This window comes from Athene cunicularia, assembly GCF_003259725.1.
Source record: "Athene cunicularia isolate RWA chromosome Z unlocalized genomic scaffold, athCun1 chrZ_part3, whole genome shotgun sequence".
In the NCBI taxonomy this organism is placed as follows: domain Eukaryota; kingdom Metazoa; phylum Chordata; class Aves; order Strigiformes; family Strigidae; genus Athene; species Athene cunicularia.
Window position 1 is genome coordinate 10,824,169 of NW_020799144.1, and position 13,977 is coordinate 10,838,145.

Here is a 13,977-nt window from a genome sequence, read left to right on the forward strand (position 1 = left end):
AATAAATGCTGAAGTTCAAAATATTATCAATGATGCTGTGTTGGAGCAGCCTAAAAAGATTTGGCTTTTGGTCTATGTGTAGTGCTATCCAAAACAACATATAAAATTCTTTGTAAACCAATTTTAAAAGTGTCTTGTTTATTCAGAAGCAACTGTGTACACTGTTTGTTCAGAGAGTAGACTCCAGTCAATTGCACACCAGCCAACAGCTGATTTCTCCTTAGAAAGAAACATTGCCTAATAAAGATCATGGAAGCCAAAGACCAAAGGGACAAAGTGCTAAAGATAAACAGCTCAATCCTCAGCTGTTCCAAGGCCTCAATAAAGCCTCTGATTCACAATTTTGGGGTGGGACTCAACTGTTCCCACCTGCAAGCTTGTCTCATATCCTTGGCTCTAACGTGATGAGGTGCTGGTATGTGGTGTGACCTCCTGTGCCCATAGAGAGAAAAACACTGGCTTTCTTATGGCCCTAATCAATCAGTTTCTCTGCATCTTTTCTTTATCATAATTAAAGGAGGAAGAAAGTACTGACTGCTCTCATAATATATTGAGACAGTGATTGGGAGGAGCGTGCAGAGACAATGTTGCTGAATATTGAACTGCACTCCAAGGTACTCCAAGGTCTAATAGGCTCAGAGGTGGTTTTTAGACTGCAGTGGTGAGGGTCTGATATCAGTAATTTAGTTTGTTGGATAGGTATGAAATACTCTGGGTTTATGCAATGATTTATATTTTAATAAGCTTCAGTAGCGGCTGGACTGTTAAATAATGAGTGCCAAAATTCAGGCTGTTTTAACCATTTTGAGCATTACTAATGTTCTTACCAGTGTCCCTACCTTTCCACCTGAAGATGTGAAAGTGAAACTAACTCTTAAAGTTTTGAGTCTCCCTCATCCTTTGAATTTTTGGTGGTCTTTCATAATGAAATTATGATTTGGGGATGGGGATGTTAGAAAATCTTAAAAAGCTGTACCAGCTTCTATAAGCTTGTGTGACCAGTTCTGTGGAAGTTCAGGTCTCAAGTTGACAAGTATTTTTCAGACCCCTTTGTCAGTACATCTGCAGTTGTTTTGTTCTGGCTGAGTGTCTGGCCCAGAGTACTTAAAATAGCTGCGACTGTTTATGCTTTAGTTGTAGGCGTAGTGTTAATGGATTATTTGAGACAATAGCCACAACAGAGAAATGGTTTGGCATTCGTTTAAAAATTTACTAATAATATTTCTAGTGGGACTTTTTTGAATGTATAAAGGTAGCTTCTTTGACAAGCACATGCAGGACTGTTGGCTGGAACTTTGCTTTTGTGATGGTTATGACAAGGAATTATCCCGTTGAATAATTGGTCTTTTAAAGCATTATTTACATATTAGGTTGAAACGTACATAATTTTTTTCACTTTTAGAATCCACATTTAGTGTTTGGGAGGTAATGATGTTAGCAGAGGCAATGGGGAGCCTAACTTGTTGCCCCCTTGATGCTATGGAAAGTCTGCAATTTGTATATATATGACATCTTGTCCTGTGAAAATGACTAAAGCGTAGATTCAATCAAATTTCTTGGAGGTGTGTTATTGATCTGCCTTCCTGGAGAGAACATGCATTGGTAGCTGAATTGAAATGTTTATAAGGTGGTGTGTGTGTTTAACTGTGAATTTGGGGAAGGGGATCTGGAGAATCTACTTCGGCAAATCTGCTCTTTGTGTGCCCCTCAGACTTTGGCAGTGCGCAGCATTTTCCCCAGAAACAAAAGCTCAAGGACGGAGAGTCTGGTAGGAACATGATCACCTTTTACACAGCAGTACTTGCTCTGCGAGGAGTGATGTATGCTGGGCATATTGAAAGCTGACGGGGTGGTGACAGAATATAGTAAGCAGGCAGTAATTCGGTTAGTAATAAGGAGAGTGTTTTAGTTTACTGCAGTTCTTGAAGGAGAGGGTGATACATCTTTTAAAGATGTTGAACAAAGTTACTTGTGAATCCTGTGAACATACAGCTAACTTCAGGTGTTCAAGTAGGATGTCCAACTTCCTGCCACTGATAATCTTATTTTGGAACTATATTGGTATACAAAGGTTATTAAGTTTTGCCTTTAGAATGGATGAGATACATGCACTCAACTTATAGTAAATTAATAAGAAATATGCTCTGATTTACTTTCTGTATTTTTTACTTTCATTAGTAGTTGCTAGTTAATATAGCTGTTATTTTTTGCTGTACTTATGCTGTAGCTGTGTGGGGTTTATCTATTTACTCAGTACTACACTAAACTGTGGAAGACTTGTATTGTTGGGAGGTGTGTGGAAAAAAGGTTTGTTTTTTTTTTTCTTTTTTTTTTCTTTACAAACAGGTTTTAAGAAAGCAGTTTTTTTTTTTTTTTTTTTTTTTTTTAGTGATGTTTGTATATGCTGTGTATGTCGGACTAATTTTCGTGAAGAAGGTTTGTTCCTCTTGAAGCCATTATGTACAGCCAAGAATCCTCAAGCTTTTGCTGATGGATTGGAACAGTTGAGTGCTTGGAGATCTCAAGCAAGGCTGAGCTCTGCTTTGTGAGACAATTTCTAAACATCTGTTATAGCTAATACTGCTCTCAAAAGGTCAGTGAGCACAATGCAGGACATAAAAGCTGGGAAAAAAGGTGTTTTAATATTTGCTCTCTTGTAAAATTCTTTGTTCAAAGATGCACTATAAAATGTGTTAAAGCTTGACAAATGTTTTTTGCGTTTTATTATGAAATACTGAACATTCTTCTGTGTTGTATTTTGTTTATATCTGTTTGTTTTTATTGATGTCATGTTTTACCACGGATGTACGAATGGTATGGAAGTTTTATTGGTTCTGCTAACAGACCCATCCCTTACGCTGGCCACAGAACTTTTAAGAATGATGTCTAAACAGAATCTTCATTTTTTTGCTGCTCAACATCACTTGAGTGAAATACTAATGTGTGAAGATAGATGCATGGGAAGCCCAGTATTATCAGATAAATTTCATCTCAGGCCTTAGAGACCTTGTTAGTGCACCTTTAAGTAAATAAATAAATTTCCTTTTCTGCGTGGCTCTTGGCATATCTTTTTCTGACTGGGGACAGACACTTCATTCTCTGTATTTCAATATAAATAAAAAATTCATCTCTCTTGCTTTGCCTTTTGTTATTAACAGTCTACATTAAAAAGAAAGCCTCTGGTGCAGGTGGTTTTCACTGAATGCTGCTCTGCTTTGTGATTAGAATCAAATGCAACAAGCAAAAACTCCCTATTGAAAAAAAAAAATAAAATAAAAAAAAAAAAATATATATATATATATGCATCACTACCTTGTATGCTGTCTGCTTGGGTTGCATGCAACTGTTTTGCAGTCTTTAAATAAAAGAGAATAATTAAAATATTTTTAAAAACATTGTCTTTCAAAGAGGTTATTTTATGAAAATATTTCATAACAGACTCTGTATTTTTCCAGAACAAGCGAAAAAGCAAAAGGGAATCTCTTGGACAAAGGAGAATACATGTTTGTGAGCTTAAACATGCTACGCATGTTATTTGTGCTTCCTGTTCTGTGCTCTTTATTGACCCATGTCCAGGCAACTAGTGCATTACAAATCTTTAAAATGGCTTGAGTTCTATAATCGCTACTTGCAAAGGTCTTGTCCCAGGCCTCTAGGCCCCAAATATTTAATTTTCTGCTGTTGTTTACAGGTGCATAGACATACTGTAGATTTTCAGAAATGGCCAGTTGCTTGGTGATGGAAATAGAAGACATTTTTTTTGACTTATTTGACTCAAAACTAATTTTTCAGTATTGCTTTTTACTAACTTTTTAGTTTCTGGCACATTTTCTGTGAATAGAAACTCAAAGTATGATACCTGTAATAGTATAAACAGTGGTGCTTTATGGATGTAAATAGTAAAGACATATCTCTTGATGTTGTTGGTGAGAATTTATGATGCTTAGGTGCATGTACAAGATTTATCTCTCTATTCTTACCATAGCTTTTGAACCCTAAACTATTTGGGGAAAAAAAAATCTAAATAAGGAAACGTTATGGTGCTCATAAGTGCTTAAGCTTTCAGATGGAAAAATAAAGTTAGGGCTTTGAGCATTTGATGATGAAAATGTAATAGCTAGTCAGAAATACTGGAAGTGCCTAGGGACATGTTTTAGCCAAAGTTCAGCCCAGAATTTGTAGTAGACACTTTATGTGGTGTTCCTTTTATTGTTTAGAAATTCTATTTGTTAGTACAAGGTGATCTGTATTGTGGCTTTATTTGCCATCAGAAGTACTTAATGTATTCATTTCATTAAGCTTATTAATATCTATACTAAATATTTCTAGTATTGACAATGCTGCTGTTGTCTAGCAGTTTTATTCTTGAAAAATAAGTCATATATTTTGCTGCTTTTGAATGCTGTGCATTTGCTTGGACAAGGGAAAGGCATTTTTCAAATGTTGTTGGGTGCAGATTTGAGCAAAGGTCTGACAAAATTAAGTCAACTGCAGTTAAAACTGTTCCTCCTAACCTGAAAATGCCAACCTTTTGGGACGCCAATGGTAGTTAACTCTGTATCTATATTTGACTCTCAATTTCTCTGAGTAAAGAATGAGCTTTCCTCTACTACCTCTTAATGAATAGAGTCCCCCCAGGACCTGAACTGAGCATGATCATGAGTACTTATTGCTATACTTGAGGTGGAAAGCTTGACAGAGCTTTAAACACTTAACTTGTCCAAGGATCACTGGACTTTTTCCGGCTTTTATCAACACGTTATTTTTAATGTGAATGAACATGTAGCCCTTTTTCATTCACTTTTAAAAAAGGAAATTTAAAAGCCCAAAACATCTGAACACCCGAAAACAAAGCCTTTGGGCACTGGACAATAGGAAGCATTCTCAGTGAAAATACTGTATTATCAGTATTGACTTCAGAATTGGCTGTTTCTTCATTATTCTATGGAGAAAATTACCAAATGCAATTTTTCAAGTTCAGGAGTACCATGAGCATTCATTATTGTCAGATTAGACTATGTATAAATACATGGGATTATTTGAAAGGATTTATGTCAAGTACATGTTACCAAATTGCTTTGATATTGAGCAAAAAATTTACTGTATGATCATAAATTTTGTTCTCCACAGCATCCAGTTTTTTAAATAATTTCTTTGATTGTTGGCATCCACTACAACCTCTGCTTTGCAGTGAACCTTATTAGCTTTCACATAATGGTCTTCCAGATGAATATTGATTGTTTTGAATTATATTCCATGTGCTCTATGTTGGGTGATAGTAGACAGTAAATTAAAAACCTAACCAGGAGGAAGTGCTTGTGTATTGTCATCTTCTGTTCCCCAGCTTTTTGCCCTTAATTTCTTATTTGGAACTGTTAAAATATATTTGACTGTTGTCACTGTTCTTTTAAACCTTACTTACTGTAACCCAGGTTCCTGTTTGGAAATCTCATTGGTTCTTTGAAAAACTGAATTGCGGAGGAAAGTAAAATAAAAGTTTAAGTATGCTTAAGTTTCACTTATTTATGTTTTGAAGTTAGTTATGTAAAACTGCTTTGCACCTCTGGAAAATAAGCCATTGGTTATAACAAGATTATCTTACTTCCTAAACAGGTGTCTGGAAAATGGAGAAGACTTTGAACAGAATTCATCCAGTTTCTGATCCAGAAGCAACATACTTTCTACAAATATCATGGGAAAAAGATTTGGGCACTGGCTTTGGTTTAATACTCACTGATGGTCAGTGTGCATGGACTGGAACAGGTAATGCAAAGGAAAAAATAATGTTTTCAGTTATTACTTTTATTTATTATTGTCTTTAAATACTTTCTGAACTGTGACCTGCTACTTGCATCAAAAGCTTTTTATAAGCATTACACCTCCCCAGTGATGCAGGAGGTGGGGTTCATGATTCTGGGACATGTTTGGAGATCTTTCAGATCTGGAAAGATTGTGTGTCAAACCTAATACTAATTTATTTCGCATATGGATATGCAATATTTTGTTTTTTCTTTAGCGTAACACTTATATGTCTTCTCCAGATTCTCAAACAAGTGTATTGTGCAAGTTGCATTTAATTGAAGATGTTTTTTAAATGGTGTCATAAAATCCTAATCATTAAAGACAGCTGTATTGGTACTCAGGTGAATTTCTGGAAAGGAGAAGGGACAAGAAATATTTTTCTTGGGCATAAGTTGTCAGAAGGAAAAAAATAGCTTGTGGGTTCAGTAACCTGAATAAGAGGATGGGTCTCTTAAGCGTGTATGCTTTTCTCATTCACACCCAATAAGAAAGTAGAAATAAGAAAGATTTATGTGTTCCTTTAGAAATGTGTCAAATACTTCATCAAAAGCCTTTGTGGCAAAAATATTTCTAAGGAAGAAAATTACATATTTTATGGCATATTGTAGGCAAAAACATATACTATATATGTGTGTGTATATATATATAGTTCTTGTGTATAAAAAGCTTAATTTTTCATCAGCTTGAGTACAATTTTTACCTTTTTTTCTTTCAGACCTAGGAAATAAGACCAATTTAAAATATTTCTAGATAAGTATTAAATCTGTTTTTCCATATTCTTTTTAACATTTCAAACACACTATTGATTAGGAGTGCACGCACAAGACAAATACACATGTTCCAATGCTGGTTCCCTATAGTCTGGTATGAAAGGCTTTTCTGTCTTGATCTGACAATTGGATAGTCAAACTATAAATTTTGTGATAGGATGAGGGGTAACAGTTTTAAAGTGACAGAGGGTAGATTTAGATTAGATAAAAGGAAGAAAATCTTCCCTGTGAGGGTGGTGAGACAGTGGCACAGGTTTCCCAGAGAAGCTGTGGCTGCCCCCTCCCTGGAAGGGTTCAAGGCCAGGCTGGACGGGGCTTTGGGCAGCCTGGGCTAGTGGAAGGTGGCCCTGCCCAGGGCAGGGGGGTGGGACTGGATGGTCTTTAAGGTCCTTTCCAACCCAAACTGTTCTGTGATTTTCAAAATAGCAAAGAGGATGTTAACATTGATAAATATTTAACTAATTGAGCATGCTAATTTTTCTGTTTAAAAGCTTTTCTTGTTGTTCTTATGTAACTTTAAAATCCCCCAATTAAAATTTACAAAAAAGCTTATTCTTCGAGTCTGTTATTTTTCTAAGTAAAGCTATGTTACTATAATTGGAAGAGTATAGAAAAAGTACATAAACACAGTTCTCATTTTGTTAACTTCCTGCATCTGGCAGAATGGCTGGATGATCATTTCCCAAGACAGAGGACCAGTGAAAGCAAAATGACCTCACTCTATTAAAAGGAAGGAAAGAAACCCACAACAGTTTAGCATGAGCACTGGGTACTCATCCAAAGAAGAGTGCTTCTATTTCTTCTGCATGAATCTGAGCAGTTTCTAAGAAATTCCTATTGAATTTGTATAGTCTGTTGAATAATTTCATTAGGAGTTGAAGTTCTCATGCATGAGAGTTTCTTATGGCATAGATCTGAGTTTTCATATATTCAGTGTTTGTTTTAATCAATTTTTCTGTGTTACTACTTCACAGTTAAGAGTGCTTAGATTCAAAACCTGGGAGAAAGGAAAGCATTGGTCAGAAAATTCTTACTATGGGAAATCCCTTTTGGGTTTCTCATGCTGTGGATTATTTTGCTTGGCAAGACCTACCAGGAAGTGAATGAGAGTTGCTGATGGAGTTGTCTTTTATGGTTTTTGTATATTTAATGTGATGATGAAAAGTGTTAGCAGTCCTATTTAAAGAGTGGAGGGGGGAAAAAGTAAATTGTGTGTGTGGGTATTACACACCCACAATATGCAATATGATCTAATATATTCACTTGGTATTGGGTAAAAGAACTAGAGTTATATGGATTTATACATTTTGTGTTTCTCTAACAATTGATCAGTCCTGCCAGTTTTATAAGACAAAGGAACATGCAGAATATGCAGGCACCACAGGAGAAAAAATCCAGTGCTGTATCACAGTATGTTAGTATCTTTGTTTTTTTAGTTTTCATTAAAAGTTTATCTAATTTTTCTCAGTGTTGAAATCATTGTTCTAGACAAACATTTATTTTTACAAGTATTTCCAACTTACTTTTTTTCTGCCTGTCTTTGTCTCATACTGCAGGGGATTTCACTTTTCTGTCAGTACTGTTTTAGTGGACTTACAGGGATTGCTGGCATACTAGTGGCCTTTTCTTTCTCAACTCTGTCAGTGTCCTGAATAAGAAATAAGCTAGCTAATGAGGAAATGATTGGTGGCTGTAGCTTGTAATAAAATAGAAATGTTTTGATGGTAAATTTCTTGCCTTTCTTTCTGACTCAATTCTTGCTATTTGTAGTTGATTGTTAGCTCTGCAAGATGAGTGTTGACCAGCACTGTAGCCCCGATTGTTCACAGACTTGTAGACTGAGCTTTTTTCCTAACAGTAGTTCCACTGTATTATTCTTTATATGAAAATTAAAAATGCTGCTTTCAGTTTAAAAAAAACCCAAGATGCAGTTGGCAATTGTCAAAGTCTTGAGCCTTTCTGATTAACATCCATTTCATGCTTAAAATAATTTTTTAAAATCTTGGAAAATACTTTTACTAGCTCATCTAAGATGATTTGATTTGTTCAGTTATATTGTTGGCACTGAGGGTTGAACAGTTGTCTTATGAAGAGGTAGGGAAGAACCAATAGTACGTGGCAGTGGCTGTTTTAAGTTTACATCCTTCAGCTTTGCAGCACTGTCTGTGACAGTAGCAAGCCCTGTTCTGAAATTCATAGCTGTCAGTTAATGCAGGGGGATTAATGCCCAACTGACTTCGACTTAGCAGGTGCTTGCTTCTAGGTCTGTCTTTTCATGTTTGCAGTGCTGCATGCTGGCTTTGCTCTTGTTCATGTCCCTGTGTGATAGCTGCAGATGTGTCTGGTTTATAGGGGAGGAGGCAGTGATACTGTGTTGCATCTAAATAGTATGATTTGCACTCAAAAGTCCTGTTTTTAGGACAAGTACTAGCTGGCTTTATAAGTGGCCCTCTGTCTTAACCTCTTTCTCTTAATGTATTAGGAAAGGGTTTTACGTATTACAGAAAAGATGGTTGTGATGTCCATGCAGTGAAAAAAATGTTACACCTTTATCCATTTCTCTCTGTGCCCTGTGTTCCCTTCTGTCAAGACTTTTTAACCTCAATTTAGTGAAGAGGATTACTGCTTACTTTTGCTTTGTTTTAAATTTGTCTTGTTGGGTTGTAGAAATAAATTTGACAAGTGTAACATGTTCTTTAAATGATGATACTAGAATATAAATGTTTGAATCTTTAGATTATTAGGTGTCTCAAGAGTATTTCAGTGACCTAAAGCTCATCAGTAGAAAAAACATTCATGTACTATTGTCTATTATGTCTAATGGACAGCAGAATACAGTTTCCATTTTGGGAGATGCACTTTTACGAAGACCACACATCTTGAGTTTACAGGGGGGATCTGTAGGGACATACAGTTATAATATGCCATACCTCTCCCTGGCCTCTTTTTACTAAGCCCATCCATTTTTTTTTTTTCCCTTCTCTGCAATATAGATAGTGCAACTTAAAATGTAAGGATAGAAGCATCTTCTCCAGTCTAGGAATACTGATTATTATTTTATTTCTGTTTTATTCTAATGCATCCTCCACAGCACTCCTATATTCTTGTTAAGCTATAATGACATTTCTGCAATTTGTGACATCTGGTGAATGTTGCGTTGTCACATGTGATAAAATCTATGTGTTGTGCCTTGTCCATTTACTTTGTGTTAGGCTAGTGTGAGTTGACAGGTTTCATCTTGTATCTTCAAAAGAACAGTGGTGCAGAGAATAATCATTTTTAAGTGTTGTCTCTTAAGGAGAATATGGGTATCTTTGTCACAGACTTCATACTGGTATTTCACATCTTAGTGTGGCAAAGACTGACTTGCTCATATTTACTGAGTCTACTTCCATTCTCTTTTCTTTTTTTTTCCTTTTATCGTAACTCCAAAGCAGTTCAGTTCCCTTACATCCCTTTGCTTTCTAGCTTTTGAATCTGCCTAGGAAAAAAATGCCTGGTGCTAGGGGATAACTAATGTGATTTTGACCCATTTCTGATGCTTTTAACTGAATATATCTGCAGGCTGACATTTTCCACAAAATGGGGTATTTTCTCCTTGGGTCAACTGTTTGTTTCCTTGAAGTGCTGACAGTAGCATGCTCTCTCTTGCCACCTGTGTCTTTTTCACCTAGCTGTTCACCTGTGTCTTATAAACAGAGTAATAGAGTGGGGTGTTAGCGACTGACCTGCCTCATCAGATTTCTGCAGACACATGATAATCACATTGATTCTCAAGGTAGTATTTCCTTTTTTGTGTGCAAAAATATTTGATTTATTTGTAAATAGATGACCTAACTGATTATTGTGACCTGTCATTAAAAAAGAAAAAAAAACATTGAACCCAACAAAAAACCCGAATAAAACCCCTTCCAATTAAGTCTATGATCAGTAAAATCTACATGTTTTCCACATTGTGAGATATGTAGAGAGTAGGACTACAAAAGCTAATACTTACGAAGAAGGAAGAGCTGGTTGGGTAAGTTAAAAGTGGGGACAGCCTTTGGTTGCAGTGACTATTGAGTGGTGGAGTTCAGGATTGTGCGAGGAAGGAACAGGAGGATAATAAAAAGCAAGATAATAACCCTAGATTTCAAGAGAGCAGACATTGACCTCTTCCAGGGTCTCTTTAAAAGAATCCCATAGGATACAGCTCTGGAGAGAAGAGAGGTCCAGGAGAGGTGGTTGATTTTTCAGGTGTTACCTCTTCCAGGCTCAAAAATAGTTCATCTCACTGGAACAGGAAATCAAGCAAAGGTGGCAGTAGGCCTGCATGGATGAACAAGGAGCTCCTGGCTAAACTCAGGTGTGAAAAGGAAGCGAGAGGTGGAAGGTAGGGGAAGGTGTCCAGAGAGAGGCACAGAGATATGTAGGGGGGGGGTTAGGAAAGCTAGACCCCACCTGGAACGGCATCTGGCAAGGGATGTGAAGGGCAACTAGGACTTCTGCAGGCTAATTGGTACTAGACGGAAGATAAGGAAAACTGTGGGCCTGCTGCAGAGTGGGGCAGGGGGACTGGTGACAAAGGACGTAGGAAAAGCTGAGGTACTACTCAGTGCCTTCTTTGCCTTGATCTTTATTGGTTAAGATTTGCCTTTAGAAATCTCAAGTCCCTTAGATCAGTGGGAAAGTCAGGAGCAAAGGAGATTTACCCTTGGAGGAGCATGAGGTTAGAGAGTATCTTGAGAAACTGGGTGCTCCATGGGACCTGATTGGATGAGACTGAATACTGAGGGATCTGGCCCATCTCATTGTGAGGCCACTCTTGGTTATTTTTGCAAGGTAATAGCCATCAGGGGATAGCTTTAAGTACTGAAAGAACTGTCTCCTAACTTTGGGATGAGTAAGGTGATGGATTTGGGTAACTGGCCATCCAGAGGCTGTTGGAGGAATAATCATGGAAACAATTTAAATAAATACTAGGGACAAGATGGTGAGTGGTCAGGATGGATTTACAAAGAGGAAATCATGCCTAACCCACCCGATAACCTCTGAAATTACTAGCTTATTGAGTAGGGGAAGGGCAGTGGATGCTGTTTATTTTGGCGTTAGCTAGCAAGGGTTTCAGCACTGCATCCTCTATCATCCTCACGACAGACTGGTGAAGTATGGACTAGACAAATGAACAGTGAAATAGATTGAGCTTTACCAGTTGAAACAGATTTCAAAGAGTAGTAGCATGAAGTCAAGCTGGAGGCCAGCTAGTGGCCCTGTAACACAGGGGTCATAATGGGTCTGGTACTGTACATCTTCATTAATCACTTGGATGATGACACAGTGCATCCTCCGCAAGTTTATGGGTGATGCAAAACTGGGGGAAGGGTTGATAAGAGGATTGGGTTGCCATTCAGAGGGACCTGGACAGGCTGGAGAAATAGGCTGACAGGAATCTCATTAAATTCACAGAGGGAAAAGCAAAACTATATACCTGGGGAGGAAGAAGCCCCCAGACTCTACTGGTGCCTTGAGTGACTGGCTGGAAACAGGTGCCTTTTGAAAAGGATCTTGGAGTCCTGGTGGACAAGAAGTTGAACACGGGCCAGTAACGTGGCCTTGTGGCAAAGACAGCCAACAGTTTCCTGGGCTAAACTAGGAAGACTGTTTCCAGCAGATCAAGGGAGGTGATCCTTCCCTTCTGCTCAGCTCTGGTGAGACCCATGTTGCGGTGTCCTGTTCTGGCTCTGCAGTAAGAGAAAGACATGAACATACAGATTTGAGTCTGTGCATACAACTGAAGGACTTGAGCATCTGTCATGCTAGAAGAAGTTGAGAGAGCTGGGTCTGTGCAGCCTGGAGGAGAGAGAGCTCAAGGAGTTTTTGTCAATGTGTATTTATTAATACCTGATGAGAGGGAGTAAATGAGATGTAACAGGGTCTGTAGCAGGTTCTTCTCAGTGATGTCAGTGAAAGGACAAGAAGCAGTGGACACAAACTGAAATACAAGGACTTCCATGTAAACAGAGGAAGAAACTTTTTTTTACCATAGGGGTGACCAGAACAGATTGCCTGGAGTGGATGGGGAGCCTCAGGCCTTTGGGATATTCAAACTCCATTCAAAACGTAGTCCTGAGCAACCTTTGTAGTTGACCCTTCTTTGATCTAGTTGAACTAGACAATCTCCAGAGTTCTCTTCCAAACTCAACCACACTGAGTCTGAAAATAAGCTAAAATTACCAAACGTGCAGAATTAATCCAGAAATCCTGAAGTGTGTGAGGATATAACTGTTCTTAGCAAATAATTATACATTTACCTCTTTGCTTTATTTTTATATGATGGATTGATTTGATATGCACTGCCTCCTTTGCAATACGAGGTTAGCTAGGGTGTCAAGAAGAAGATTGGAGAAAAATGAGGCAATTTGAACAGGCTCATGTTTGAATGAAATGCTGTTCTATTTCGGTATGATTGCAGTACATTTGGAGGCTTATGTCTCAATAAGAAACTATATTCAAAGGTATTTGTATAGAGAATAAATATAGTTATTAATAGGGGTCTTAAGTGGCATACTTTAAGTCACAGTTCTGTGAAAGATGTGTTTTGAGGTTGGTTTTTTTTGGTTGGGCTTTTGGGGGTTTACTGTATATGTTTTAATTTGCTTTTTTGTTTTGGATTTGTTCACTGTTGTTTTTTTTCAGGCTGTCACAAACTAATGTTCTTTTGCTTATCTTGCTTTCTCAAATGCAAAGCAGTTGCTAGAAAGATCTAAGAGCAATCAGGGGTAAATGATGTCCTGGTTCAGCCAGGATAAAGTTTTCCCCAGCAGAGAGAGAGGGGGAAGGGATCTCCAGCCGGGTTATTCATACCATGCTGGCATCAGGTCCAGGGGCGGAACCTTTTCCTTGCTCTTTGGCAGTCTCGGGAGGGAACTTTGCTTTCCGTAAACCAGCTAGCAGTATTTCTCTGTATATCGTTTGTCTTGTTCACTATTATTGCTGTTTATTGTTGTTACCATTGATACTGTTGTTGTTCAGATTGTTCTATCACTCTGTTTTATTAAATTTCTTGTTATTTTAGCTGGGGTCTGTGTCTAACTTCCAGCCCGACCGGCACAGGTTGGGGAGGGGCAACGGCAATGTGCTCTCTCATCCCGGCAAGGCTTAAATCTTGCACAAATGACAATCTAGAGCAGTCTTCCTCAGAAGGCTATGCAGAAGAAGAGGTAACACATCTGTTAATCAAGTAAACCATCTAAAATACTGTATTGATAGGCTAGACATTAAAGCCTACGTTACATTATATACATCCTCTCCTTAGAGTCTGTGAAAGAAGCTCTGCACCCCTCATTGAGATCATTGTTCTGATTAATATTTGATGTCTAAAAGTACCGAAGAAACAGTATGTAGAATAAAATAAAAAGGTAAATAA

At 37.7% G+C, this 13,977-nt stretch overlaps 1 protein-coding gene across 1 annotated transcript in view; it reads left to right on the forward strand.

The window, feature by feature from the left end:
- XRCC4 (X-ray repair cross complementing 4) overlaps nt 1-13,977 on the forward strand; it is a 187,350-nt gene that overhangs the window by 12,181 nt on the left and 161,192 nt on the right. Inside the window, 1 exon segment of the mRNA XM_026866720.1 lies at nt 5,614-5,763. Coding sequence (XP_026722521.1) covers nt 5,625-5,763 — 139 coding nt within the window. The 5' untranslated portion in view covers nt 5,614-5,624.